Here is a 25,147-nt window from a genome sequence, read left to right as displayed (position 1 = left end):
CAAAGAAATTACTCCATTTAATAATACTCTCCAATTTCTCCATTCTATAAGAATGGGGTAAAAACAAACTATAGGTGGGTATCCCGATTCTGTCCAAAATCCTGTATGTTCTGGGTCGTCCTGCCGCCTCCGCCGGATACGCCTATTTATACGACTCCTCGAATAACTCGGGAGTCGGGACATATCACGCAGGACACCGACAGCGTTATGTATGACCACTCTCAAGCCCACTTTACGTTTCACATCAATAAAGTTACCGTTATTTTTAACAGGTTGGTGCTGCTTTGCGATTGGTTCTCAAGATATAGGATAAATAAAATTTCATGTATGTTATTAAGCGAAATTGTTAATTTAACGAAAAATTATTTATTTTGGATGAAATGTAATAAAAAAATAATAATTAATAATTTCGACATTTTAAAAGAAAAGGACTGTCCTTCCACAAGTCGGTGAAAAAGGTCACAAGTCCCACCTCAGACTTGTGACCTTTTTCACCGAGTCAATTTGAGTTATACCCTTTTTCACTAGACCCACAGTCCTTTTCGTTTAAAATGTCGAAATTATTAATTTTTTATTACACAGGTATGTTCACTATGTTTATGCAAGTAGCGGAAAATAGCGGGTCACAACGGGATGAGACTAGCCCAGGACCAGGAAAAATAGCGTACTAGAAGAGAGGCCTATGCTCAGCAGTGGGCGATAAAGGGCTGATATGATGATGATGATGATGCAAGTGACAATGGTATAGGTACTATTGGAAAAGAAAATTTTAAATTTCACTTAGGTATTTAAATGTTCCATGCTTGGTGCCAATGCCGTTACAATAACCGTGGTATAAAATTAATTAATATGTTTTTCTTGTTCACAGTCAAAACATACTACCTAATTAAAAATTAACGTCGTAAACTCCACAGAAAATAGAATGGCGTGTGAAAGTATCCATTATTTTACTAGTAATATTGCCTATCAAGTATCAATACCAAGGTCTAACAATAATGATGTAACGTTCGCTTTCCCTCATTTTCTCTGAGGTCAAACACCGTTTTCCAGCAGATTCTTAGACTCAAGATATTTACCTCTTCACGCGCAAATTAAATTACAAAAATGGTCATCATCATTTTCGTTGTTTGAAGAATGAAATAATAAAATTATAGGATATAAGATACATTTTTGGTCTATACGTCGGCTGAGGTAGACCAAAAATGAAATGGCGGAAAGCCTGGTCGGCAGGCAAGCATGGTCGTGCGATAAATAATAAAACATCAGCCCCTCTAGCACAACTTGCCTTGTCGCGCGCGAGTCCATACTTGAAGTCGCGCTTGATGTATGGACTCGCGCGCGACAAGGCAAGTTGTGCTAAAGGGTCAGGCGGTATCGCACTATTGGTGATGAGTGGCGGAAAATAGGGGAGGCCTTTGCCCAGCAGTGGGACACATTATAGGCTATCAGCAGCGGCTGACCCATACAAACCGATTCCCACAGGCTTGCCTAAAATTGATTACTAGTAAAGTACCTAATGAAAAGGTAGGTTTCTTTTTGCTCAGTGTTGCCTAGCAGAAATTTTCACCAGCCGCCACTGTAGGCTTATAGAAAAAAAAAGATAGACCTAGGATAGGGCTAAGATATCTAAATAGGTATATGGATATTCCTAGATTTTAAGTAAAATATTATGATGTAAATAAACTGTATAATTTAAGACTGTATAATTTATTTAACAAGGTCAAGTCTAAGCTTTCTGTTATAAACAGAACTATTCCGTACAGTAGTTTCGTTACAAAGCCCGTCATAGTTGAAGAGGACATATTTGAATAGAAGCCGCAGTTCTGCTTGTCCTTTGTATAGGTTCAGGAGGCTCAGCTGAGAAATGTGACAGCTGTATTGTCCCCGCCCCCACCACGCACGACCGTTATAATGGGAAACCTGTTTGAATTTGGAATTTATTGTCCTAGAAAACGGTACAAAATTGAATTTACCGCCACACCACCTAGGAAATGCTTTCTTTATTTTTCCAGAAGTGATAGAAAATTATTTTCTTGCTGTTGTCTTCTGGATTCCTATTATCCTCAAGTTGCTGCAGTGATTTCAGACAGAGTTACTTCCAACAACTTTAAATTGATAATTTTGAAAAAAAAAATATGGAAATTTCTTAGCAGTGGTGGATCCGTAACTTATACGTAGGTAGTTTCTTCGGAAAGCAAAGCTTCGTAGTATGTATAGGGCCCTGTACATTATGTGATTATTCCTTCAACATTAAATTTCTCAAGGCTTTACCTAGCTGTATATTATGTATAGTAATAATGACACTGCAATGCAACTACTACAGTAATTTTCCGGCTGCAAGTGTCACAGTGACATTGAATGCGAGCGGAGGTCAAAACGTTTAAAATAGCATAATGTCCCGACCTTAAACTTTGCGGCCCGCTTCCGATGAGTACGCAAAATGCGGAGTTTTTTCGCATTATTATGTCTCATTCGACAATCAGATATATAAATAAATTATTGTCTAGAATTTTGTTTAAGTGTGCGAACAGGATGTTGGCATAGTAGCCATTATTTTAGAATGAGTTTATAAGTCTTATAACGTGGCTGTTTAAAATTGCTGACATTTACAAGTAGTTTCAAAACAATAACCGGAATTACATTGTAGTTATTTATGTAGTTATTGTAACATGTCTAGTTACATAGACAAAATAAGTCGTACCGCCATGGCAATATTTAATTAAGATGAAACAAATATAATTTGTTATTTATCCGGGAAGCCTGGAAGCAATTAAAAGAGATTTTCATTGACTGTTTTTGTGCAACTATTTATATGATAAAATTAGAAATCGGTTAATCAACCTCTTAATTAGGGACTTTTAACGGGTATAACCCCGAGATGGTCCCATTGGCACCAAGTCAGGGTCTGATGATGGGATCCTGGAGAAATCGAGGGAACTCTTCAAATGTTATAGGCACATGTAATGTTTTTAGTGTATTTTTCAAAGGTAAACCAGTATTTACGCCTGATGGTAATAATTTTATGTGGCTGAGCTGATGATGGAAGGTCAACTCCTCAATGGTTAGGAGTTAAAGGATAATTCTTTCACTAGTGTACATGTATTCGGACTGATACATATAATATCAATAGGAACCACTAAAAATCAACAAATAAATAAACTTTTTTAACAAAAAATAAAACCGCCTTCAAAAATAAGCGCGTTACAAAACACGGAGAAACTAAAAAGCAAAAAATAATAAACCTTTGAATTCAGATTTCTTATCGTATTGCAATAATCTAAACATCCAAATTATAAACAAATCAATTATTTTTGGAGTCGGTGCCAGCCTGCGTATGGTTGGGTGGGGCAAACAGGCAATTTTTATTCTGAAATATATACTAGGTTAGTGATGTTGCAAGTTGCGGAAACTTTACAAAAAATTCTTAAATTTGTTGAAAAATTCACGAAACTTTCACGAAAAATAAAGGGAATTTAAATTTATGAAATGGAAAGTTTCAATCCATACAATTGTCCATACAAAGTATGGAAAGTTACCGAAGTTTTCCTATGTGAAAATTTCAGAATTTTAGAAAGTGTCGGTCGGCACATCAGTACATTATCTATACATACATAGTTTTTACCGGTAACATAGTAGGAAGGAATGCAATTAGACTAATAAAGTAGTATTTAAGTAGGTAGCTTAATACACCTATTCCATACACACACAGCTAACTAGGTTGGTACTGTTGGTACTCGCATTAATGGTGACTCTTAATTACGAATTTGGCACTTCAAGGACTGTCTCGTTGTGACTAGAGATATGTATCAAAACCAACCGCTAAGTCTTGAGTATATCTATACAAATCTTGTGACTAGCGATTAAAATCTTTACACATTCATGTTAATTACTAATTTGTTAATTAAATTACCTAGTAAGAATTCTATTAGTTTGAATTATTAAAAAGTGACGCAAACACCAATTGTGGGTAGTCTATTCAGATATATGTCTGTGGCTGTCCATTTTATTATCAGTTATCTCAGTAATGTAACGTGGCTGAGTCACTCACCGGCGTTTGACGGGTCACGTCTCTCTAAGGTCGCGAGTGTTTTCGAACGCACTACTTATGTAGGTACCTACTTACAGTGTACTTACATACTAAACTGTACTGTAAAGTAATTTAGGGAGGTATGATCAGAATTTCGATTGCATATTGCATTACTAAAACAATCGTTTTATTACCTCCTCTTTCCTCCTGTCGCCTCAGGGCCCAAATCAAGGATGACAAGCTACAATGAAAAGATAGGAACGCATTATAAATATATAAATAAGTAAATATAAATATTGGGGGACACCTTACACAAATCAACCTAGCCTCAAACTAAGCAAAGCTTGTACTATGGATGCTAGGCGACGATACACATACATATATCCATAAATACATAGAATAGAATAGAATAGAATTATTTGTATTAATTGTACATCGTCATAATCATTATTTAGCATTTAGCACGCGTAACGAAGACTTAACTGTCCGTCGGCGGAAATAATTCGTGTATAGGCGAATTTTTGCACAGTTGTAGGGAATGGTGTTCTATAATACACATACTCAAAGTACTGATGGGTAGGGGAGGAGCTAACGGGTGAGGGGGTGTAAAGGTCCCTTTTTTTAGTTTTTCGCGAATAACTGTTAAATTGTGGAACATAGCAAAAAATGTACTGAAACACAAGTAATCTTCATAAAATTCTCTACAAAAATTTCTTAATACACTTTTTATCTGGGACCAATGTGGCTCCAAACGGTTCGTGTAATATTACACACGGTGGTGCTTGCTACTTTTGTTACTTGAACCTGGCTTGACACGCTGCCGCGTCTCTATAAGAATAAACGTATTGTTCATAAACAAATGAGTTTATTCCTTTATTGTCCATCTTTTCCCTTCTTACTTAAGACTTTTTTGTAGAGAATTTTAAGAAGATTACTTGTGTTTCAGAACATTTTTTGCTATGTGCCACAATTTAAGAGTTATTCGCGAAAAACTAAAAAAGGGTCCTTTACACCCCCCTCCACCCGTTAGCTCCTCCCCTACCCATCAGTACTTTGAGTATATGGATTAGAACACCATTCCCTACAACTATGCCAAAATTCGCCTATTATTTATTACTATTCGAATTATTTCCTGCGAGATAGGTTTCATTGAGTGTGCTAATTATGCAACTTCATATTAATTCAACCTTTTAACGTGTTTGATTTGTTGATAAATATAATAAAAGCGCAAAAAGATGCCCGAGTTAGATTTTCCAGAGACTATTAGGTACTCCAAGCAAAACTTTGGGTATTACTTACTGTTGTACATAGCGATATCAGTATTCTCACTAATGGAATGCAATCGCTTATAGCCGATTATCCTGAACAAATTATCGGCTATGGCCGATTATTTGCATTCGCTAGTTGTCACGTACTTATATGATTTGCATCGCTAATGTCTATAGTTACTTTACTAATCGTATGTTTTACCTAAATTAGTTCATACGAGAAAACATTATCAATACATGCCTAATTTATTTAATATTACATTTATTATATTTTAATCTGGGCAACCGAGCTTCGCTCGGTTCTGTTTCGTATCCTTGACATGTGTCGCCATCTAGTTCAAAAATGAATAGTACCTACATCGAGCGAAAGAATTCTCAGCCTTAACAACACAACTACTCCACACGAGATGGCGCGCATTTCGCCACAAAAACTCAAATACTGTATTTTTCTATTCGTTTTAGCCTTGACCTGTGTCGCCATCTAGTGTTTGCAATAAATGGTACTTACATCGACCGAAAGAATTCTGTCTTAACAGTACAACTACTGCACACGAGATGGCGCGCGAAGAAAAACGCATGAAAACTCGAAAACTCGCGTTTTCCGGGACCTAAGGATAAGTTAGACCGATTTTTCACCCCCAAAAACCCCCACATAACAAATTTCTGCGAAATCGTTAGAGCGGTTTCCGAGATCGTCAGTGTAAATAAATATATATATAAATAAATAAATAAATAAATATACAAGAATTGCTCGTTTAAAAGTATAAGATTTTAACTTAATTGCACAAAAAACAAAAATGTACAAATAGCGGACTTAATGCCTAATGGCATTCTCTACCAGTCAACCATCGGGCCCAACAGAGACAAGTAAAAATGGTACACGGAGAATGAGAAATAACGATAATTAGAATTAATCAAAAACAACTGATCTACTAAAATGCATAAATAAGAATATCATGCAGATATGTATAATTTATAATGACACTTCACACTATATTCTGTTCATGACGGCAAATAGTTAGCTTAGAAGGACTCCGTGAACTTACAGTAGGTGGCAGTAGATTGAGCAATAGTCATTCATTCCAAATTCATTCATCATTAAATTACAATAAGTATATGAAATATAAAAACATACATGCCTCAGTGGAAAAACCTACTTCAATAGAGCTAAGCCTCAAGAATCTCAAGCTCACACAATGGTTAATCGCTATTGAATGCACTGGGATATGATAATCACGGATTGATTGTTGACCATACGCCACAAAACATCACAGACTGTACTCCATTGTTCCGCTTCGGCACGACCTTCTGCGGGTCATTACAGATATATCAAAACATTGCGATATGCCCCAGCTATTTATTATCTTGTTTTATTTATAAAACATTCGCCATTCATTAAGTCTAGTCTCTGCCTCCGCTAATGTTCTTTTAGCCGGGGAAATGGCGTGATTTATAAAATGATTGGATTAATAGCCAATAATGGAATTCGTAATTAATGTATCTCAGTCACGTATTTCTATTCATGGAAGCTTAGCCTTGCCTTGTCATTGTGCTTAGCTGTCTAATATCTCATTGGAATATCGAATTTGTAACATAATTCAGATTATATCAGAGTAGGTAATGTAGGTATGCTGACGCAATTATCACTTTTCGATTTTTCCACTTAATCGAGTTCGTCGTTTTGTCATGGTAGTCTATTAGGGAGCACTTTGCCACTAAATAAATCACAAATGTTGGCGTAGGCGTCTTACGACTGCCATCTGACGTGCCAACTCAAGGGAGGAGCGAGGCCTTTTTGGGATTAGTTCGATATTTTCACGATGTTTTTCGTCGCGGACTCTCGGACGCGGAGACTCGTGGCAAAAATAACCGCGTGCGTGTGCTTTCCACTAGCGTCTGCCTTCAAATTGAGATAGGCATTTTCGCGAAAAAAGATTCAAAAACTTTTTTTTCTAAAATAGGTAAATTTGATGTTTTTTCTACTCAGAATCATGAGCCCTTTCAACCCTACTAGGTGAAAAAAAGCGTTTTAAATTAAATTTTTCCACTTCGTTGGCATTTTTTAAACACTTTGTACAGCGGTCACAAAGTGGAAAGTATGCAAAATAATAGAAAGTTTGGGGACCATTTTTTTGTCTCTTGTTTTTCGTTCTAGATCGAAAGGGCTCGTGAGTGATACTGAGTAGGAAAAACATAGAAAAAAAAATTCGGAAACACGTGTTTTGTCCTTTAATAGCGGGTGAAAACGCATTTTAAAGTGGGTAAATATTTGACCTTGAATAAAGTCAAATTAACTTCTTTAAAACTGATAAAAGTAGGTGAATCTAGTAATAAAGATGATTTACCACCTGTGGAACTACTACAACGCAAAAAATGCGTTTATCACTGCTATAGTGAGGGGAAAAGTTTTGTGTTACACTCGGGTGCAAATGTATTTTACTTCTCGTGTTTTAAAAAACTCGCAAGTTCAGGATTCTATTCCCGAACCACTCGCTTCGCTCGTGGTTCAACTATAGAATCATTTCACTTGCTCGTTTTTCAATTCTACACTCGGCGTTAAAATACAACTTTGCCCCCTTGTATAACAAATAACTATTTTGTGATTGTTCTCGCGAAAATGCCCAGATGCAATTCCTAATATTTATTTTCTAAGTGGATTGTCTGTGCATTCCAGGCTCCACGGACGTGGACATGCCCTCGTCGCTCCTGCACTCCATCCAGAACCAGATGCAGAGCAAAGGCGGCTACGAGGTGGCGTACGGAGTCAAGGTAACATGTTTCATCTCTTCTCCAAATTCTTCCATTTATCGAGTTGTTTTATGATGTAGACAAAGGAATCACTGATCATGAACAAATGCGATACCAGTGCAGGGCTAAGTACGGAGTAAAGGTAACATGTTTGACCTCTTCAAAATCTATCGAGTTTTTTAAAGATATGGACCAAAGGATCGAGTACTATGTGGAGAGTTACCGTCAAAGTAAAATGTGTAATCACAGTGCATAGACTGGTGAGCGTCAGAATGGCGGGTGTACATCAAGCAATCCTGGTGTGGTATACGTCAGGAGTTAGTGCTAGCAATGTGCCAAATGTGCGCCAAAATTCGAGCAATGTGCTCTTTGAACTCCAGAAATATTTAAGAAATTATTGACACCCGCCATTCTGACGTCAGGTTGGCGGGTGCACTTCCAGTTCTATACCCTGTACTTTTGGCACTTGAAAAAAGTGTAAACAAACCTGAGCTGTTAAATTTGAGGGTTGTTTATTAGGTAACGTTTGGTTCCTGAATTTTTTTCTCTATTTAAAAATAATTGAGCTCACTACTATTTTCCATTTCATTCCACTAACATGTAATTTCGTTTAATTTGACGAAACGTATACACCTTCACTAATACAAACCTACCGTCATTACATTTAATGAATATTATTATTTTCTACAGGGAATCATCAACCAAAAAGTACCTAATTTTGCAGAGGTTTAAAACTCATGGTTGCATTTTAATCTGGGTGTAACTCCGGTTTCACATTATCCGATCCGATATCGGATGTCGGAAGGATTTCGATGGAAAAATCCCAGATTGGCGCCTGTAATGTATGGGATATCTGTTCTACATCCGATATCGGATCGGATAATGTGAAAACGTACTAATTGTACTAAAATATAAAGGTAGTACACCTTACGCGATTTTTAATTTTATCTGTCTGACATTTGCCATTACTTGTTATCAATCATCATCATCATCATCATCTGTTCCGAGTTCGATATTTGTGTTTTAGAGCTTCCGTTTCTCCGTATGAAATGATGATTGCTATATGATGTTTTTTATGGTTCCGTACCAAAAAGGTACAAAAGGAACCCTTATGGCGACGCTCTGTCCGTCTGTCTGTATGTCTGTCACATTTCTAAATATCTCGAGAACTACTTACGCTATCGATTTGAAATTTGGAACAGTTATGAATACTTTAAACCTCTACAAGCTGAAACTATTATTTTTAAAAATATATTAATATTAATTGTAGAAAACGGCCAAAACGGAAGGGGGGCAAACCGTAAATGTCAAGTTACTAGGTCAAGTGGGGTATCGTTAGAAAGAGCTCAAATTGTACATATCAAAACTATTTTTATAATGTTTTTGTAGTGGAAAATAAAAAGAATTATGAAGGAAAATGTAAAAAATAAAATACCATTCCCCCTTATCTCCCGAAGTTTACCAACGAAAAATTATGACTTTTTACGAAATATTGGTTTCAAGCTAAATTTTAAAGAAAAAGGTTTCTGGCCTTAAAAGGTTCACTATCCCTGGATCTGTCAAATTTGACGGCTCCGGTTTGTTTACACTTTTTTCAAGTGCCAAAAGTACCAGAGAGCAAAGTGAGGATTCCCTACAATATCTTTTTAATCTTGCCCCTAATGTTTTGTATCCCATTTTACCGTACCAACTTTCATATACTTTCCGCACATTTTTTCTAACGCTTTTTCTTTTCTTTTTTCCAGGCATACTGAACGCGCGCCGGGCCTAGTGCGTGGACTGAGTGACTGTCGTGTTATGATCTTATTATTATCGTATTTATTGTCGCGTTGCTAGTGTTAGTCCGTACGTGTTTCCTAGTGTACATACAAAGGCCATTGTCCAAATTCTAAAGTTACCTCTGCGACTTCCATGTTCTTCAGTCAGGTCTCGAATTATATGTTACAAGTGTACTTATTCAAAGACTGGCGATTTAAATCTTATATTATATCTTCCCTAATGTTCAATTCAGTTGGCGAAGAATTGTGTCGTTAAAGTTTATCGAAAAATATTCATTTTTCAAGCGACCAAGTACGGATTCCTTGGATGAATTTTAACGACACAAAATCATTCCACTTTCTTGTATAAAATTATGTTATCGTATATTGAGTATACTTTAAGACAAGTTAATTATATTGTTCTCGAATTTTTCAGTCTTTAGTAAAAATGTAAGTATGTTAAGTAATTACTTTAAATGAAATAAAATGGTGTTCGTAATTAAGAAAAACCAATTATGGTATTAACAATAAGTATAAAATTGTGAGCCAAATTATGTGTTTGAAGTAAAATAGAAAATACGCACAACAGGAATGCAAGGAAAAAAATAACATCTATCAGAGCTGCTCCTAGTGTTGAATATTTCATGATTCATAAAGTCTATAGATATTGTGATAATTTTTATATGTCCGTTTCTGTAAACTTTAATTTTGCTTTTTTCTATCTTTCAACGGCCGTTAAATGTTCGAGCCTCAAACAATTTCAGACGAATTTATATGTATTACATACTCTATATCAAATGTTTTTGTAATGTTGACCTTCTACAGGTTCACATAAAAATATTATATGAAGCAGAACTCTCGAAGCTTGTGGTTCGACAGAAAATATTCAAGTTCGCGACAATACAGCGTGTTCATGACTGGTAACGGTGACCGGCTCTCTTACGTACAGTCAACCAATTTAGAATCCTAGGCCACTGTAGAATCCTTTCTCAGTAAAAGTCAAACTGACTTTCATAGCTAGTAAAGCACGGTGTCAATACGACACGGTTCTAGAGTAGCCTAGGATTTAATTGGTTGAATGTACAAAAAAATATTGGCACTTATTTGGTACGATTTTCTGAGCAATTAATTTTCAAACGAAACTATGGCTTGAGAAACCCTGCTGATAATGAATTCTGATACAATACATGTATTTCCTATATGCTATAAATTTAAAGTGCTTTCAATAGTTATCCAGTAGTAGTTGTAAGTGTCCTATTCCGTCATTGACTGCCTTTTTACCTATACATATATACCTGGTACTCGTAACATAGATTACATAGCTATATGTATTCATATATATTGTACTTATTGCATATGTGTATCCGAAGTTAGGGTTGTTGTTGTCAATTCCAAAATATTTGTTATTCAAATCTATAGAGCTGAATATTATATGAGAATATTCAATTCACATTTACTTTTTTACCTTATATTTATACATCTTTAATACAGTATTAAATCGTCACTACTTTTAAAAAAAACTTGTTCTGTCAATGAAAAGAAAATTGTAGTAAGTATGTATGGAATGCATATAGACTTACTGCGTTTTAACTTTGAAGAGCAGCGTGAGATACGAAATTTTTTTAAAGTAGTGACGATATGTAACTGAACGTAAAGCAAACTCAACATACACAGCAACTTTTACTACATATGGTACCAACCTCGAAATAATGAATTGATGTTACAAAGTGAAGCACAAAGTAAAAAGTGAAACAGAAATTTTCTTTGGAAGTTTAAATTTTTTCCCTCGATTTCAGTGTTGGTCCCATAAGTAGTACTTAATAGTTGCTCAGTGTGATTTCGATACAAGTGCGTAAAAAAGAAGTTCGAAACGAGTGAGGATAAATTAAAACACGACCGAAGGGAGTGTTTTAAACCGACACGAGTTACGAATTTCCTTTTCGCACGTGTATCGTACGACGTTTTTCAGTACAGATGGCCCTGCGAAGTTTCGACCTGACATATAATGGAGTACTTCTCGCACTAGTGCACACCATCTGCACTGAAAAAACATTAACAGGTAGAAGTGTTTGCTCTTCGTTCGGTTAGGCACTGTATTTGTGTTTTGGTGTCCAATATTCTATTACGATATTAAACGAACTGACGCCCTAAACGCTCAAATACTTTCAACACGTATATTCAATCAATTGTCTACCTAACCAATAAATACTAAAAATAGTCAATTTATAATTGTTAGTGAATTAAGCGAGTGATACATTTGAGATTACCTAGGCATTACTGATTAAGAGATTAGCATTACTGTGCATTTGTGCTCTCAAATTAATTTCTAAATTGAGAGAAAGGAACACAATATACATTTCCGTCAATAGTCTAATATCAGTCGCGAAAATGTTGTTATTGAGCAATAAATAAGTAATTTTGATGAATGATGCAGCAACTATGTACAACATAATTTTGTACAACAAAAATTGCAAAACAATTCATAAGATGATTTATGGGACTTGAGCACTTTCTTGAGCAAATCGAAAGCCTGTACTTTCAGTCAATATGTTATGTTGCTATCGTTCTTAATTATTTTTGTACATAATACAATCACTCTTATCGAGTTCTTTTTTGGTACGAACTAACAAAAATCGACCAGTACAAAAAATAAATTAAACACTAATCTCACTAATACTGGTACGAGACGGTTGCTTGTAAACAGTTACAAGTCACTGAATGGACGGGAATTATCCAGCTCACGTTTCCTCAATCATCCTGTACAGAGAATTTAAAATGTGCCTATTGTATTTATTTAAAATAAGACAAATACAGCAATCCTCAGAAATTGGTTAACATATGAAAATCTTTTGTGTCTTCTTGCCCGAAAAGTTTTGGGCAGTGAAATGACTGAATCAAGAGTTTTTTTATAGAGACTGAAACTTAAAGCTTATATAAATGTATACCTCTATTATTGAAAAGCAATATTGCTAAATGTCCATTAATATTTATCCTATGTGTAATTTTGTCCTTTTCCGGTTAAAATGACAAAGTTATACTCCTATAGTTAGTTGATAATTAATTATAATTGTGTTGTTGTGGTAAATATTGAATGATACTAGATTTGTACCATATAAATATTATGAACAGAAAATGAAAATATTTCAGAACGACGAATAACTTTGTTTTATTTTCCTTAAACATGTCAGGCTCCTAAAATCTTAGCAAAGAGTACAATCGCTGACGCACCAATAAGGAAGAGCGATAGAGAGAGAACTAAGAGTACTATAGAATACAGGGCATCAACGAATATATAAGTAATCTCCGCTACAGGCTCTGAACCGACGGCTTCTTAACTCCACACCCACGTCCTGTCATCCTGTGCAAAATGAAACAAATTCAAGTACCTATTTAAAACTGTCTCCTGTTGCTCGAACTTCGAATCCAGTCCCCAATAATCGTCTATCGAAAATAGAAACTGACTGAAATGTCGAATTTATTAAGTTCCTCTGAGGTTTACAATACTATAAAACTGTAGCGTAATTTATACGTAACTGATATTTCTTTAAAGTTTTGTAAACTAAAATCCATGAAAAGCACAGTTGTTAGGTAATCGTTATCGGATAGATAAAAAGCCGATATGATAAAACGGAGAACATAATCAGCACTGTCAACGTAACAACAAAAATATATTGCAGTTATTCAACCTTAGTCTACTCTGTGGCTTTAGCAACCTCCAAGCAACTTAAGTCATTACTGTCAGTATTATACTTATCTATGGGGCTTCTCTTACGAGACTATTTTGTTTGTTTGACTCGACTCGTGCCGTGCATCCAAGGTGGACAGACGTGTTGCAAGCTCGGACAAACTATCAGAACAATCGCTATGATTACATATTTAGCGGGCGTTTTCCTAGCATTTATAACATACAAAGTTTACAGTAAATTGACAGCAAGAAAATGTACATGCAAAACAAAACTTAATAACAAAGTGGTCATCGTGACTGGCTCAAATACAGGAATCGGATTCGAAACAGCAAAAGACCTCGCCCGGCGCGAAGCTAAGGTCATACTCGCTTGCAGAGACCAAGCGAAGGGCATCAGAGCGAGAGACGATATTATAAAGGTCACCGGCAATCGCAATGTTGTTTACAAACAACTGGACCTGGCGTCGTTCAAGTCGGTGCGGACTTTTGTTTCGCAAATTCTCGAGACTGAGACCCATGTCCACATCCTTATAAACAACGCCGGTACCGGGAAATTAGACAATTCACTAACTGAAGATAAGCTTCCTGTAGAAATGCAAATCAACCATTTCGGTCCCTTTCTTCTAACGAAACTGCTTCTACCAATGATAAAATCTTCGTCACCGAGCCGGATAATAAATGTGTCCTCCTTAATGCATCGCTATGGTACAATAGACTTGGATAATATCCACAAGCCGGCAAAAAGCTGGCTTCAGCATTCCCGAGTGTACTCCAACTCTAAGCTGGCCAACGTGCTGTTTACGAAGAAGCTGAGCCGCGAGCTGTCGGGCGCGGGGGTGGGGGTGGCCGTCAATTGCCTGCACCCGGGCGCCGTCAGCACCGATATATTTCGCCACCAACCAGCACTTTCCAGATTTTTAATTAGTCTCGTTTTTAAAACACCGGAAGAGGGAGCTCAAACCACTATTCACCTGGCCGTATCGCCGGAATTAGGTGACGTCACGGGGAAATACTTTTCAGATTGCAATGAAACGGCATCCTCCTGCCGCTCCGAAGATAAGAAACTCGCTGACAAGCTGTGGGAGCTTTCAGACAAACTTACCAAAGAAAAATAATCACGTTTTAATTACGACAAACAGTGTTTTAGAAGGACTATGGACTACTAATTAGAAGAGTTAAACTTATGTTTTGTAGTGGATGCCAAAATAAAGACGATTTTGTGAATTTTGTAATATTTTTATTATATATGAAAATAATATCAAATTTTACAAAACACGTTTGCAATAGCAAACTACCCTGCAGATTTAGAAATAACACGGACTATCGGGGATTACCAAACTGAAGGGGTGTAGATACATTTAGGCATTCGTAGACAAAACTTGAAGTGGTGGGACTGATGATGAGTTTCAAATACCTAACTACTCGGGTAAGTCCTAAATAACTTTTTTATACATTCAAATGATGATAGATATTACTGGTAAGTACATATTTTCTGTAAGTGTGTGTAACGATTATTATTGAGTACTAACAACGCACTTAACTTACACTAAGATTCACAAATGGTTAGTAAAGTTAAGTATGTCGATATGTATTTATATGCGTGTATTATTTCTTATCTTTTTCTGCGTCTATGTTCGGAGCGAGCCGCGCTAGGTTTGGACTTATCCTTATATTTCGCGTCGTCTGAAAAGTAAAAAGAAAAGAGCACTTGAATATTGGCTTGAGCACTAAGTAAATTAGCGTGAAATTATTCCATGGAGGACGGTTCAGAAACTTCAGTCATTTATATTAATTTATTTGTTATTCAAATTGTCTTTGTACCCGCATTCAGTAACTCGCCTCACTAGCTAATACCGCAACCCTGGCGATGAACGACGGCCCACTTATAATCGTACAGCGCCTGGCTACGCACGCGCAGTTGATCGTCCACATGAGTATCCTAACCAACCAATATCAATATTTATCAACTGACCTCGCTCCCGTTCGTTTATGTCGCCGGCGGCATACGCACGTCGCCCGCATCGTTTCGCCAATAGGTGGTCGGTGAAGCTAGGTCTCTGAAGATAAAGAACCAACAGTAGATCAGTAGTTGGCAACTAACCTCGCTCGCGGCGCGCTGCTTTTGTCGCCGTCGCGATGCCGATCGCGGTCGCACGACCCGCGCTACTCTGGTGACGAAAACGCGCGCGTGGCCCGCCTTTTTCCACCACCAGCAGGGTTAGCAGCCCCCACGTAGAACCTAGAGCATCGGTAATCAACAACAAACCTCGCTCGCGCTCCTTGTGTCGCCGTCGCTCGCGGTCGCGGTGCCGGTCGCGGTCGCACGACCCGCGCGACTCGGGCGACGAGCGCCGCGCTGGAGGTGCGCGCGCGTGGCCCGCCTCGTTCCACCACCAGGGCGGAGGCGCGGGCGCTGATGCACGAGCACGGACCGGCGAACCGCCCATATAACCGGGAGTCGGCATCTACATTTTTTATTACGTTTAGAAGATCCAAAAACCTTGGAACAAATGAACCATGGTCCTATAATCTAAACTGACACCTAAAAGGTTTAGCCCATAATGACGAAACAATTAATTTTGTATTTTTTCGACCATTTAAATAACGTCCTGAACATTATTTGTTCACATCTACCCCAACACCAACATTCCAGAATGTTTTACGACCTTATACATCGTTTAAAATTATTTTTTCTAAAACAAAATAAGTCTGTACGCTAGAATGAATGGTAGGGAATAAACATGTTTCGGACCGACAGTAAACAGGTTGACGATGCTCTGCCTCCAAAAATTCAAAATACCTGAATAATAAATAAGTAAACACGTACCGGCGTCGGGTAGGCGGGCTGACAGAAGGCGGCGGGCGCCGCGGCGCCCTCGCCGTCCGCGCACACCGGCGGCACCAGCGCGGGCCCTGCCACTGTCGGCGTCGCCAGCTGCACCACACACACACAACATCTCAGGCTATTGCCTGCTATTAAGTCACCGAAGAAACAGTAGTCAAGTAGGAAATATTACAGATTTAGGTTACCTCTTCGAGTAGTAAAAAGCTGATAAGGGGCTTTAAAATTATTTATAACACAAAAATCACGCGTCACAAGAAAAAGTAACATTTGATGGAGAAGATAAATGTCACTGTTGAAAACCTGAACTTCACTAAACAATTAACAATTTCCCTGATTACATGGTAAGATATATAACGACCATGACTGTGACAATAATTGAGTATTCTACCCTAATATAGGGACAGTGAGTTACCTTCTGCTTGAGGTTGTTGAAGTCGTTGCTCATCTCGCGGTAGCGCTGCAGACACTCCTGCCACATGTTAGCCATCTCGGCCATCTCCGAGCGCTGTTTATTGATCTCCTCCTGTATACAACAAGGTTTGAAGTGGGTCGTGAACATACATTCCTAATGGAGGTAATTCAAGTCGTACGTTGGAGCATAGTAGTTTACTGGTGGGGAGTTGATGACATTGAAATTGATAGAGGTAGGTATCTGCTAAGTTTTAAATATACCTAGAAAGTCCAAAGAGCTCGAATGATGTAATTATATTTATGCATTGAGGGATTTGTACCTACCTATAGTGGAAGAGCTTGCCGAGGACAGGGACAAATGGCGCAAACTGGTGTTCGACGGACGCAAAATCCACGACAATGCTTGGTTTGCGACACTCGCAAGCGCGCCAAGCGTCATCAGCGCGATACGTGTTCGCCAAGTGCACACAGGTCGTGTTTGTCGCTCCCGTATTGGCTTACATTTCCATGAAAAACGCTGTCGCCCCACTTGACACTGCTTGTATAGTCTGTTATAGACTTTGAGGCCAATGATGATAGTATAATAGTAGATTCAAACATAACGTAGGTAATGCTTGTTTCCTTATGGACTGGACGTTGAGTGTAAATATTACATTTCAAAGATTGATTCGGTCAGCTACTGTTTATGTCTGGAGGCCTTTGTCAGTTTCTCGATTAAGACATCGTTCATCATCATTAGTCCGATTTCACATTATCCGATCCGATATCGGATGTCGGAAGGATTTCAATGGAAAAAATCCAAGATGGCGCCTGTGATGTTTGGGATATCGGTCCGACATCCGATATCGGATCGGATAATGTGAAAACGCACTTATACCTAGACATTTTTCTGGCACGAACGAAGTGACACTAAGTGACTTCCTTCCGATATTTAGTTCATCGATAACTTACATTATTATAATTATGTCATTAATTATTGCCGTGGCACTGAATCTTGAGTACTTTCATGTGCTCTGACTACCCCGTTTAGGGAATATAGGCTTGAATTTATGTCTATATAACATTAATGTTTTATACAAATGTCACATATTTGAAAATAAATGGACAATAATAATAAATCGAATAACCATATTTTAATAGTTTACATAATTTCTTACATGATTATTCAAGATTTTAGAGATTATTATTAGGGGTAATTAATAACCTCATGTGAGGCTATTTATCGATAAAAAGATTGTCGATATTTTTATTTTGTCAAACACACAACGACGTTCGTGGCAGAAAAATATCTAGGTATAATCATCATGGTTATGGCTTTATAAAACACTATCCAAATGGTAGAGGCTATAATCAAGCCTCTCAAGCCAATACCCTCTCAACTTGCCTGCTGTGCAGTTCTTAAGGGCCCATTCAGGGCGAACATGCATGCGAGTTTCATTACATCGCGGTAAGTATTTGATTGGTGTGTACGTAACCTCAGTGAAATCGCATGCGTCTTCGTACTTCGACTTCTAAGCGAGTCTGAATACTGAGCATACTTACCGTGGTCTGTATGAGCCTGGCGTCCGTGTCGCCGACGTCCCGCGCCACGGTCTCGTAGCGCCGCATGCACTCGCGCCACAGCCGCAGCTGCGCCGCTGCGGAATCGCGGGCGCTGTTCGCCGCTGATTCCTAACCTTATTCTATACTGAGCGTACCGTGGTCTGTATGAGCCTGGCGTCCGTGTCGCCGACGTCCCGCGCCACGGTCTCGTAGCGCCGCATGCACTCGCGCCACAGCCGCAGCTGCGCCGCTGCGGAATCGCGGGCGCTGTTCGCCGCTGATTCCTAACCTTATTCTATACTGAGCGTACCGTGGTCTGTATGAGCCTGGCGTCCGTGTCGCCGACGTCCCGCGCCACGGTCTCGTAGCGCCGCATGCACTCGCGCCACAGCCGCAGCTGCGCCGCTGCGGAATCGCGGGCGCTGTTCGCCGCTGATTCCTAACCTTATTCTATACTGAGCGTACCGTGGTCTGTATGAGCCTGGCGTCCGTGTCGCCGACGTCCCGCGCCACGGTCTCGTAGCGCCGCATGCACTCGCGCCACAGCCGCAGCTGCGCCGCTGCGGAATCGCGGGCGCTGTTCGCCGCTGATTCCTAACCTTATTCTATACTGAGCGTACCGTGGTCTGTATGAGCCTGGCGTCCGTGTCGCCGACGTCCCGCGCCACGGTCTCGTAGCGCCGCATGCACTCGCGCCACAGCCGCAGCTGCGCCGCTGCGGAATCGCGGGCGCTGTTCGCCGCTGATTCCTGACCAAACAATTATTACATTCAATTTTTTGGTATTTTTGCACGGGGTCTGCACCTAAAAGTACTCCGTACCGAACGAATACGAACGTAGTGGCACTGTCCTACCGATACGGAAGTAACGGAAGGGCGATAGAGAGAGATAATAAGAACTATAGTCTACCTAGCGTCAACGATTGTACTCTGGACTCTTTAATAACAGACCCGAAGGATATATTAGGAATTATGCATATGAAGGAAGCGAAAGAAGCTTTTCAGGATCGTAGCGGAATGAAATTTCGTGGTCTCTGCCTACCCCTATGGGAAACATCAAACCATAGACATGTTTTTCCAATCTGTCGAACTTTATGTCAAAATCCAGCCAACTGTGTATATTTCAAAAAATGTAAAGTGCATGATCGTAGAAAAAGTATTGTAGGTATGCAACTTTGTTTAACTGGCTCAAATAATACTCATGATGTCTTTATTATCGCTTCACCTCAAATTGTTACACACGCCATTCCCCTTTTTGACCTCTCTTAAACACCGGTTCCATAAAATATTACAGCGTGCAGGTCTAGAATCTATCTACTATGTCATGTGTAGAGATAATTCATAATAATTATCATGACTTGTGGAAAATACTATGGTTCAAGTTAACTGAATATTACAACATCCCGATTTTATCATGTGCAATAATAGTTACCTACTGCAAAGTCACTAATTGCTATTGCATATACATGTTTTCCGTAGTTTAGGATATCGGTTATTTTGAACGACTTATAATATCAGGATAAATATTTTAGTTGTTAAAAAAAAATAGTTACAGTTACAGCTTTCTCCCCCGATGTTTGTGAATAACTCTTAAAGCATCGCATCAACTCCTTCCATAAGTTCATCATTTTGTCCATGGCTTCCCTTTGCTCCATAATTTCTTGCTGCAAATTTTATAGAGGTAACATTATGTACCCAACAAAATGACTGGTTTAATAAAAATAAAGCTTCTAAGTAAGTCATTCAATATCAGTAGAGTGAGATCAACCAATCAACATTTACGAACCTTCACCAATCTTAAGTAGTTACTCCGGGCACTAGCGGTACTCTCACCATCCGCCACACTAAGCCCAGAATCCCTTTCTCTTTCAGAACACCTTTCTTTAAATTCCTCTTCTCTCGATGTTACCGAAGCTCTTTCAAATCTCTCCAAGTTTTTCTTATTTCGACGATCTCTGCTTTCTTTAAACATGTGGTAGTTGCGATCGCGAGAAACTATCGGCTTGTCTTCATAATACTTATCGCGTTTTTCCAAATCTTCGCACCTCTTTCGGTATCTGTCTTCGTAACGTCTTTCGTCACAATACCTGTCTCTATGATTATCACTTCTTGTAGTTCTGTGCTGTCGGTCGTCCTCCAAGTAACAGTCCCGGCGGATATCGTAGCTCCTACTGGTTTGGTTGTAGGACCTTTTCTTGTCATCGTCGTAGGGTCTTTCCCTATTAGGTTCAACAACTCGATCGTAGTCTCTATTGAGTTCTATATCACGATCATATTCCCTGTCATTATCTCTACGATAGTCACATTCTCGGAGGGGATCACGGTTGGGATGTTGTTCCCTGTAATCTCTGCAAGATTGGTTGAGAACACTTCTTGTGGGAACGGCTCTAGGAGCATATTCATGTCGTCTATCTGCCGAGGTGTGCATTTTCGATCCGCTGATATCTAGTTTGCTAGTATACTGTTCTCTGTGCCGTTGTTGTTCTCCGATAGTATTTTCTTTGTCATACGGGACGCAGTACGAACTTCTGTCCCTCGCTTGTACTATATGCGAGCGAGACGAGACAATGTTATCTCGACTACGAATTCGAGCACTAGTATCTTCCTGACTTCGTGCTAATGACAAAGGTATATTGGCTTGAGAATTTTCATGATTGGTCAACTTCACGGGGCGATGGTCGACATCGTGACAGGTTTGTTTTGATACACCTTCACATTGCAGTGACTTATGGCTCAGGGAACGTTGCTGAAACATGACAAAGAATTCATTCTCACACTTACGAGCCTTACGACACAATATTCACAATAACGAATAAGCTAAAATAAGAAAAGGTCAAACTTCTCATATCATCAAAGATGACAAAAACTACGCAGACGAAAGTGAGTTTAGGAATAACTGACAAAAGGACTTTTGGGACGGATTTTAAAACTTAACTAAAGACGATACCACAAAGGTAATGAGTAATGAAATATAGCAAGGTTTCACTTACGATATTTTTGCTAGGTTTTTCTGTCTTCGCGCTTAGCGTAGCGCATAATTTGGCGAAAGTTTCAATCAAAGCAGTTTGATCAATACCTGGCGCTGGATTCTCAATTTTTGTGGGCCTGCCGATAAACAAGTTACGAATTTGTATGTATGTATGTATAAGCGTTATTGTACATAAAGGAAACAAAAGAGACACAGTTACAGAGTCAGTAATATACAATGTAGGCGGACTTATCCCTTAATGGGATCTCTTCCAGTCTCTTCCATTTGAGTTTGGTCTTCTCTTCCATTTGAGTTTGGTATTACATATTTCTTATTGTATGTTACTAGACTGCAACCAAAGAATAATAATAACTGTGCATTAGTTTATTAGGTAGCTATATGATAATAACATAATAACACGATACAAGGTAATACATAGCCACGCTTGTGTTTTGCCACTGTTAAATCGCGCTTAATGCATTATAGCCAGGTAATACTCACTCATACAAGCGATTGCACCAATTGTCCTAGGCTCCAAGGGGACTTACTTGTCTAGTTGAATACCTTAGGTGAATCGTCGCGAGCCAGTGGTGATCTGGCGATATGGTTCCCGCTGGTTCGGGGAAGAAGTTCTCGGAAAACCCCCGCATTCTAAGTAGTTCCTTGCGGTGACGAGCTTGACGCGGAGCACCTACTTGTCCAGCTCCTTGGGAGAGTCGTCGCATCGGCGACGGTGGCGATCTGGCGATACTCGCGTGGGTGCCCGCGCGCTCGGGGACGACGTTCTCGTTCCTCGTGACAACTGCATGACGTGGAGTACCTACTTGTCCAGTTCCTTGGGCGACTCGTCACGGCGGCGGTGGTGGCGATGCTCGCGGTGCTCCCGGTGCGGCCGGAGTGGTCGCGGTGGTAGTGGGGCTCCCGCTCGGTCAAGGACGCTGTCCTCGTGCCTCGTGACACCCACTTGTCTAGTTCCTTGGGCGAGTCGTCGCGGCGGCGGTGGTGGCGGTGCTCGCGGTGGTCACGGTGGTCGCGGTGATGGCGGGGCTCGCACTCGCTCGGGGATGCCGTCCTCGTGCCTCGTCACACCTACTTGTCTAGTTCCTTGGGCGACTCGTCGCGGCGGCGGTGGTGGCGATGCTCGCGGTGCTCGCGGTGGTCGCGGTGGTGGCGGGGCTCGCGCTCGCTCGGGGACGACGTCCTCGGACGGCCCCCGCGCTCTCGCTCCTCGTGGCGACGGGCTTGACGTTGCCTGCACCAAATTACGAGTGAAAGCATTTTCCTGCATGCACACATCCATTCGTCCATATTCGTTTTCGTTAGGTACTACTACATCCGCTAGTTGACCAAATTATCACTTTTGAAACAATCAATCCACCAGTTGACACTTAACACGTGACAATTTCTGTGCCTATTTCTGGGTTAATAAGTAACATTGTTACTCATCGTCAATATTTCCTTGTTTAACAGGCGAAGTGTCACTGTCGGGCGACAATTGTCACTGTGGTGAAACAAGCCACAGCTATTAGAAAGTGTCAAAGCTGTAACACATATTACATAGTACCTAACAATTAGTAGTCACAATTACTGCATGGCTTACTTCTTTTTGTCCCTTTTAATAGCTTCTTCTAGGAAGGCGTAGATGAAAGAACCCTGATCATGCGGCACCGACTCGAAAGTGGCGTCGCCTTCCTAAATCAAACAAATTAGTCACATTAACACTTTCGCTACCAAGAACCCGACTGTCGGGTACACCGCTCGTAGAAGCGTAGCCGATTACATGGGTTTCCCCGTATGTAGCGAAAATGTCGTAGCGCCGCGTAGAGCCCGGTTTCGAAAGTGTTAATCTCATTACGATATATTTATATTTACGAAAAATTATATTCTGATGAATCGGTCAGATTTATTTGTCTAACAACTTAACAGACCGATCGGAGTTTTACGACTCAAAAGTAATATTCGTCAAAAACTTATTTTATGTATGTATCTATCTAGAAATGCAGTCGCCACGCAGTATATCAATCACGTTAGTATCAGGAACCATACAATAACCACCACTTCCACACTTGACCGTTTTAGCCAAGTACCGAACCTATTGTAAACCTTTGGAAAATATTATATCTGATCGTAAGTATTTCGAATTCGCCGGACACTGAATGGCGGCTACACAGTATTTCAGATCGTTTAAACTAACTTACTCGTGGAGGTGATCCAGAACGGGGAGTGGACGCAAGGCCCGCCTTCAAAGCCAGTGACATGTTATCTCTTCTGCTGTAGAAAAATTACCGCTTTGAATTATAATACACAAGATGCAGCGCTAAACCTGCTGGACCTACTTGCAAAATATCAGGCTTAGGTATTAAGTCTTCACCCCAACCATAGGTACAGGCCTAAGTAATGGCCTATAAGTAAGTACCCATCTTATGTACTTACACCTATCTGTTTTCTTCCTCAAAAGCTACCTCTACATTTACGAGGTGGAGAAGCGTTTTTCTATGTCATGCCATTAAGGGCTAGATTAAGAAAAATCTGTGTGTCAGTTCATCGTGATGGCACTATCTATATCTATCTATACTTGAGTCATCTTCAGCAATCATTTGACGTCATATGACTACCTAACCCACTCATAAAGTAAACCTTTACCACATTGTTAACCCTCGCACCAATTAGCAGGCAGAAAACTTACGTGGGACGTCGGTGTCGGCGCGGCGAACTTTGAGACCGGACCGAGGGGCTACTGTCGGCGGTCCTAATCATAAGCGGAAGTTCAAGTTAACCTTACCAACAGAAAATATAAAAAACACGTAAGTAGATAATTTGTTTCATGTATCACCTCTCATCGTGACTCGGAAAAGCATCAGTTTTCGAAGGAAGAGTTTCTTGTAGACTGGCTTTGGCTGACACCACTCGGAGCTGACCCTGCTTTGGGAGCATGATTACGATTAGCGTAACGTAATTGCAACAGATGGATCACGGTCAATGGGAATATTTATTTTAATCCCTGCCTTGTCACAGTCACGTGTTTTTTGCGAATTCATGCATTTGTCACTGGCTACTCGTGTTTAGTGGTAGGTAATAGTTGTTTGTTTTTTTACAAGGGTGCAAAGTTGTTGTTTAACGGCACGCATCGATTATTAACCTTTTCAACGCCAAGAGCCATTAAAGTGGTCGAGTGCTGTCGTGCCCACCACGCCAACGACCACTAAAAAGGCTATGGCGGACGTTGTCAAAGCGACTTTCCTACTCGCTCTTCACCAGTTGACTTTTTGGCGTCTATGGCATTTTTTGACACGGGAGGAAAAGCGTTGAAAAGGTTAATAAGTTACTAACGTAACAGATCCTTCACTTGCCCGCAAACCGACAAACACCTACGCTTTATTTAACTAATAGTAATAAGTTACTACATAAAACTCAGAAGAATAGTAGGTAATATATGCCACGCCACGCGACTACACTGGCGGGCGCGTGGCACCTCTCGGCCACTTGTTACCTGAGGCAACTGCTAGCGAGCGAGTAACGTAGGCCTGCCGCACGTGCCAATACCCGCGCAAGCGAAAGATTCCAATATTGAACCGCGAGAGTAGCGAGTGGTTCAAAAAGTGGAATCTTGAGCGTTGCGAGGATTTCAAGTCACGTAGATTAAACAAACTTTGCCACCGAGTGAAACAGAATTAATTCACCACACCAACACGAACAAAATACTGACTATAAAACATCAAAATAAATCAAATCTAGCAATCTATTCAAATTTTATAATTCAAAATAATGATTTGTAGGTAAATTCTACCAACCAGCTCAAGGCATCAAGTTAAAATTTGTATGAAATTACTTTGCACCCTCGTGGATAAAATGCAATTTTGCTATCCGTTTTCGAATAACAAAATTGATCTTTACGAG

At 39.7% G+C, this 25,147-nt stretch overlaps 3 protein-coding genes across 13 annotated transcripts in view; 2 read left to right on the top strand and 1 right to left on the bottom strand.

The window, feature by feature from the left end:
• Positions 1–12,956, top strand: part of LOC125227592 (CDC42 small effector protein homolog) — a 64,946-nt gene extending 51,990 nt beyond the window's left edge. For all 3 annotated transcript variants that reach the window (XM_048131937.1, XM_048131945.1, XM_048131953.1), the window contains exons 3-4: positions 7,970–8,064; positions 9,789–12,956. In XM_048131937.1, the coding sequence (XP_047987894.1) occupies positions 7,970–8,064; positions 9,789–9,797 (104 nt within the window). In that variant the 3' untranslated portion in view covers positions 9,798–12,956. The remainder of the gene's footprint in view (positions 1–7,969; positions 8,065–9,788) is intronic.
• A 621-nt stretch (positions 12,957–13,577) lies between these two features.
• LOC125232891 (retinol dehydrogenase 11-like) lies at positions 13,578–14,716 on the top strand. Its single transcript, XM_048138720.1, has one exon. It carries the CDS (start codon positions 13,665–13,667, stop codon positions 14,598–14,600), a length of 936 nt encoding a protein of 311 aa, XP_047994677.1. The 5' UTR covers positions 13,578–13,664; the 3' UTR covers positions 14,601–14,716.
• Positions 14,717–14,730: 14 nt separating this feature from the next.
• LOC125232851 (zinc finger CCCH domain-containing protein 13-like) lies at positions 14,731–24,409 on the bottom strand. 9 transcript variants are annotated; one of them, XM_048138670.1, is made up of 12 exons: positions 24,084–24,409; positions 23,937–23,999; positions 23,449–23,521; positions 22,851–22,942; positions 22,344–22,502; positions 21,273–21,387; positions 20,069–21,028; positions 19,836–19,946; positions 16,743–16,853; positions 16,313–16,448; positions 15,752–15,950; positions 14,731–15,168 (listed from the first exon to the last, which is right to left on the bottom strand). In XM_048138670.1, the coding sequence occupies exons 1-12, from the start codon at positions 24,182–24,184 to the stop codon at positions 15,153–15,155; spliced, it is 2,136 nt and encodes a 711-aa protein (XP_047994627.1). In that variant the 5' UTR covers positions 24,185–24,409; the 3' UTR covers positions 14,731–15,152. The 9 variants fall into 9 exon arrangements, with proteins under 9 accessions (XP_047994627.1, XP_047994619.1, XP_047994636.1 ...); XM_048138662.1 differs by having other exon boundaries at positions 16,313–16,420; XM_048138679.1 differs by lacking the exon at positions 15,752–15,950.
• Positions 24,410–25,147: the final 738 nt, after the last annotated feature.

This window comes from Leguminivora glycinivorella, chromosome 1 (genome assembly GCF_023078275.1).
Source record: "Leguminivora glycinivorella isolate SPB_JAAS2020 chromosome 1, LegGlyc_1.1, whole genome shotgun sequence".
NCBI lineage: Eukaryota > Metazoa > Arthropoda > Insecta > Lepidoptera > Tortricidae > Leguminivora > Leguminivora glycinivorella.
This window is presented reverse-complemented; position numbering and strand designations above follow the sequence as displayed.

Coding starts and splice junctions, on each gene's coding strand:
- LOC125232891 (XM_048138720.1), top strand. CDS start 13,665: ATGATTACATATTTAGCGGGCGTTTTCCTAGCATTTATAACATACAAA.
- LOC125232851 (XM_048138647.1), bottom strand. CDS start 24,184: ATGCTCCCAAAGCAGGGTCAGCTCCGAGTGGTGTCAGCCAAAGCCAGT. Junction 23,522..23,936: donor CGCCGACACCGACGTCCCAC/GTAAGTTTTCTG, acceptor ATTTTTCTACAG/CAGAAGAGATAACATGTCAC. Junction 15,951..16,312: donor AGCCCGCCTACCCGACGCCG/GTACGTGTTTAC, acceptor TAAAAAATGTAG/ATGCCGACTCCCGGTTATAT.